This window comes from Habropoda laboriosa, unplaced genomic scaffold (assembly GCF_001263275.1).
Source record: "Habropoda laboriosa isolate 0110345459 unplaced genomic scaffold, ASM126327v1 scaffold648, whole genome shotgun sequence".
In the NCBI taxonomy this organism is placed as follows: Eukaryota; Metazoa; Arthropoda; class Insecta; order Hymenoptera; family Apidae; genus Habropoda; species Habropoda laboriosa.
In genome coordinates this window covers 1,188,286-1,191,451 of record NW_017100857.1, presented here as the reverse complement: position 1 = coordinate 1,191,451, position 3,166 = coordinate 1,188,286, and the positions used below count along the sequence as shown (strand labels likewise).

The window sequence follows — 3,166 nt, the reverse complement described above, 5'->3', positions numbered from 1 at the left end:
ACAAACCTGTCTCCAAACACTTGGTGAGACAGTTCTGGTTTAAATGTAGTTTCTTCATCTTCTAAGTCTTCTGCAGAGCGTACTAATTTAAATTCCAAAGCTTCATTACTACTTACTACCAAACTTTTTAAGCGTGCAGCAGCTGGATCTTCCATATTACTCTAATGATAAAATAGACAACACTGATTAATCTGTAAATAATAAGAAATTATAAACATATCAACAACCAATTTATTATAAACAAAATTAAACTTTTCATAAATATATAGACGGTTGTTTAACTTTAAATTTTTAAATATTTAATTGTTAAGTTTATACTATACAAAAAATATTTCCAATATATGCATAATGTCTTTTTAATTACATAAATTTGACCTTGATTAGTAGGAACCACTGAACAACATTCATAGGTTATATAGTGTCTTAAAATTTAACAAATCATTAAGTAAAATGTATTTATCACTGTAAAATAGATTAAATATGTTATTCAGTCAACGATAAATTAAATTTTGTTACACAGCTTTTTAAATTCATATTTATTCATATGTGTCATATAGTTTTCGTGTTTGTTCGTTTAAAAAATTATCGAGACTTTATGACATCACGTATAACATTATTACAACATTATACCTCTTTTTGGTAAACGTGTATAATTTTTCAATAGACACTACTTTCTGTTCCTTTTCTTTAAATATAACTATAAAACAACTTCGCGCCAAAAATAAAGCGGTTACTTAAGCTAGTAACAACCCTTCAAAAGACTAAGAAGTGACTGGACTCTGTATCCTGCATTCAAGTAAGCTATTGGTTCTTTCTAAAAGGGTACCCTGTCCATTTCATATACGACCCTTTTAAATTTTAAAGACTTTAAGATTACATTAACTTAAACAATTTTAGTGATATATTTTTTTAAATATATATGTATATATGTCAACATTTTTCATGATTAAATTTTGTATTATTATGAATAGAAACACATAAAATTGAACTCAACCATATCAACTCTCTATCTACATTATTTCTTTATATTTTGTCAATTATATAAAATAACAAATGAAATTTATTGGCTATGCATTTGTGTTTTACTTCTTTATGTTCATTATATCAAAATAAGTTTACTGAATAATTATGTCTGCAGGTGAGGTGAGAAAGACGGCAGAACCTTTAATATTTCATACGTATTCCTTATGCAAGGTATTAATTTTAATTAATGTTGCTAACATTATATAAAATTTACAGTTTTGATAATATTACCACTTAGTTAAAATTTTAACAGTATAGCGATATGCGAGAAGAAATGAAACAAGAAGCTATGGAACTCTGCGTTACTGCTACGGAAAAATATACCGATAATCATGAACTTGCGGCTCGAAATATTAAAGAACATTTAGATAAAAGATTCGGCGGTCCATTTCATGTAGTCCTCGGAGAATCATATGCTTGTGCAGTTACGTATCAAGAAAAATCGTTGTTGTACATGTTCAATGCTGGTAACATCGCTATTCTTGTATGGAGAACAGTTTCAAGTTTTTGACAAAAATATTAAAATTTCAATATATTGTATTTTACATTTTACGCAAAATGTCAGTTCAAATAACATTTATATATAGAAAGGGTAAACACGCATGAATATAAAACTGAATTCACACTGAAGCGCTGTTGTTGCTCAATTGTTTGTAATTAATATAGTCGATCGTCTTTTATACTATTTTTTCAATGACCGAAGTATATTTTTATTTAATGTTAAATTATCTGCGAACGGTGCCGCATTGTTTTTGACAATTTTAGTAAAATGGTAAGATTAAATTGAAAGTAACAATTGTGAAATAGTTTACATCATACTGAAATTTATAATTGTAAATTGACTCTTGTTTGTTTCTCATTAAATTAAAAACGTTTTGTGAGTTATCATTATACGCAGAATATCGAGAATTTGTGTATATACATGCACGTGATTTCATCACAGTTTCATCACAGTGAAAAAATAATTATGACTTTATGAATGTTGATATTCATGAAAAAAAGAAAGGAATGAGGAAACATATTTTAATATTATAATGCATAACAATGAGATTGAGGATACGTGTAATTATTTAAATAAAAATAATTAAATTAGTAGCAAAATCTTCAAATAATAAGTGTTTTATTCCATTATGGTATTTATGATTAAAAAACGGAATTTATGGGACATGTTTTTAGTGTTTCTAATGTTTACAGGCTAGTACACTTATTGTAGCAGGCATAGGCCTTGCTGCAGTAGGTTTTACTGGACGTTATTTATTAAGAAGAATGCCACATCTATCTCAAACAATGGCAGAAGCTTACAAAAATATACCAAAACTGGATTCACAGGTAAGATATACAAAATTCATAAGTTATATGATTGTTAAAATTAATTTAACATAATATATAATTTTAGACACTAGCAAATAGTAAATATTACAGAGGAGGTTTTGAATCTAAAATGACTCGACGTGAAGCTAGTTTAATATTAGATGTATCACCAAGTGCAAATAAAACAAAAGTAAAGCAACAGTTTAAAAAAATTATGTCTGTGAATCATCCAGATCGAGGTGGATCCCCATATATTGCAGCAAAAATTAATGAAGCAAAAGATCTATTAGAAAAATGATTGAAATGTGAATAGTTAAATATAGATAAATGTATTTCACATGAAATTCATGTTACACATAGGCTTGTAAAGTTAATTCGAATAAGTAAACCTCTATGTACATATTTAATAACATAATGATTCTATATTTTATTTAACTCTTAATAAAGTTATTTATACATTAATGGTTGCTTTAATTTCAATACTGACTGAGCTAAAAATTGTTTTAATAAAAATACTTAACACATGATCTTAATATAACCAATATATTACAATCTTATATAATAGATTATTGGTGTATTATTTTTGTTCTCATACTAAATTTATATTTACAGGAACACTGTAGAAGTAACAGTATAATACAATCTTACACAGCATGTTCGTTTCTCAAGAATTACAATAAAACAGTATATTGACTAGAATCTTTCAGTAGGTAAAGTCTCATTATTAGTACTATCGTCCTAATTTGTTTTCATTTTGTTCCGCACGTTGTCGTGATATTTTTGTTCTTAGCTTAAGAATTGTGCTACCAGGCAGTGATCCAGGTACTTTAAA

At 27.0% G+C, this 3,166-nt stretch overlaps 4 protein-coding genes across 4 annotated transcripts in view; 2 read left to right on the top strand and 2 right to left on the bottom strand.

Annotated features, from left to right (window-relative positions):
* Nucleotides 1–155, bottom strand: part of LOC108577431 (histone acetyltransferase type B catalytic subunit) — a 1,816-nt gene extending 1,661 nt beyond the window's left edge. Inside the window, exon 1 of the mRNA XM_017940576.1 lies at nucleotides 7–155. Within this exon, the coding sequence (XP_017796065.1) occupies nucleotides 7–155 (149 nt within the window). The remainder of the gene's footprint in view (nucleotides 1–6) is intronic.
* Nucleotides 156–1,128: 973 nt separating this feature from the next.
* On the top strand, nucleotides 1,129–1,534 carry LOC108577438 (dynein light chain 4, axonemal-like). Its single transcript, XM_017940582.1, has 2 exons — nucleotides 1,129–1,194; nucleotides 1,277–1,534. The coding sequence occupies exons 1-2, from the start codon at nucleotides 1,129–1,131 to the stop codon at nucleotides 1,532–1,534; spliced, it is 324 nt and encodes a 107-aa protein (XP_017796071.1).
* Nucleotides 1,535–1,721: 187 nt separating this feature from the next.
* On the top strand, nucleotides 1,722–2,647 carry LOC108577418 (mitochondrial import inner membrane translocase subunit TIM14). Its single transcript, XM_017940564.1, has 3 exons — nucleotides 1,722–1,795; nucleotides 2,218–2,352; nucleotides 2,420–2,647. The coding sequence occupies exons 1-3, from the start codon at nucleotides 1,793–1,795 to the stop codon at nucleotides 2,630–2,632; spliced, it is 351 nt and encodes a 116-aa protein (XP_017796053.1). The 5' UTR covers nucleotides 1,722–1,792; the 3' UTR covers nucleotides 2,633–2,647.
* Nucleotides 2,648–2,986: 339 nt separating this feature from the next.
* The window catches only part of LOC108577374 (growth hormone-regulated TBC protein 1-A), a 1,927-nt gene continuing 1,747 nt past the window's right edge, over nucleotides 2,987–3,166 (bottom strand). Inside the window, exon 7 of the mRNA XM_017940513.1 lies at nucleotides 2,987–3,166. This exon is cut by the window's right edge and continues 6 nt beyond it. Coding sequence (XP_017796002.1) covers nucleotides 3,065–3,166 — 102 coding nt within the window. The 3' untranslated portion in view covers nucleotides 2,987–3,064.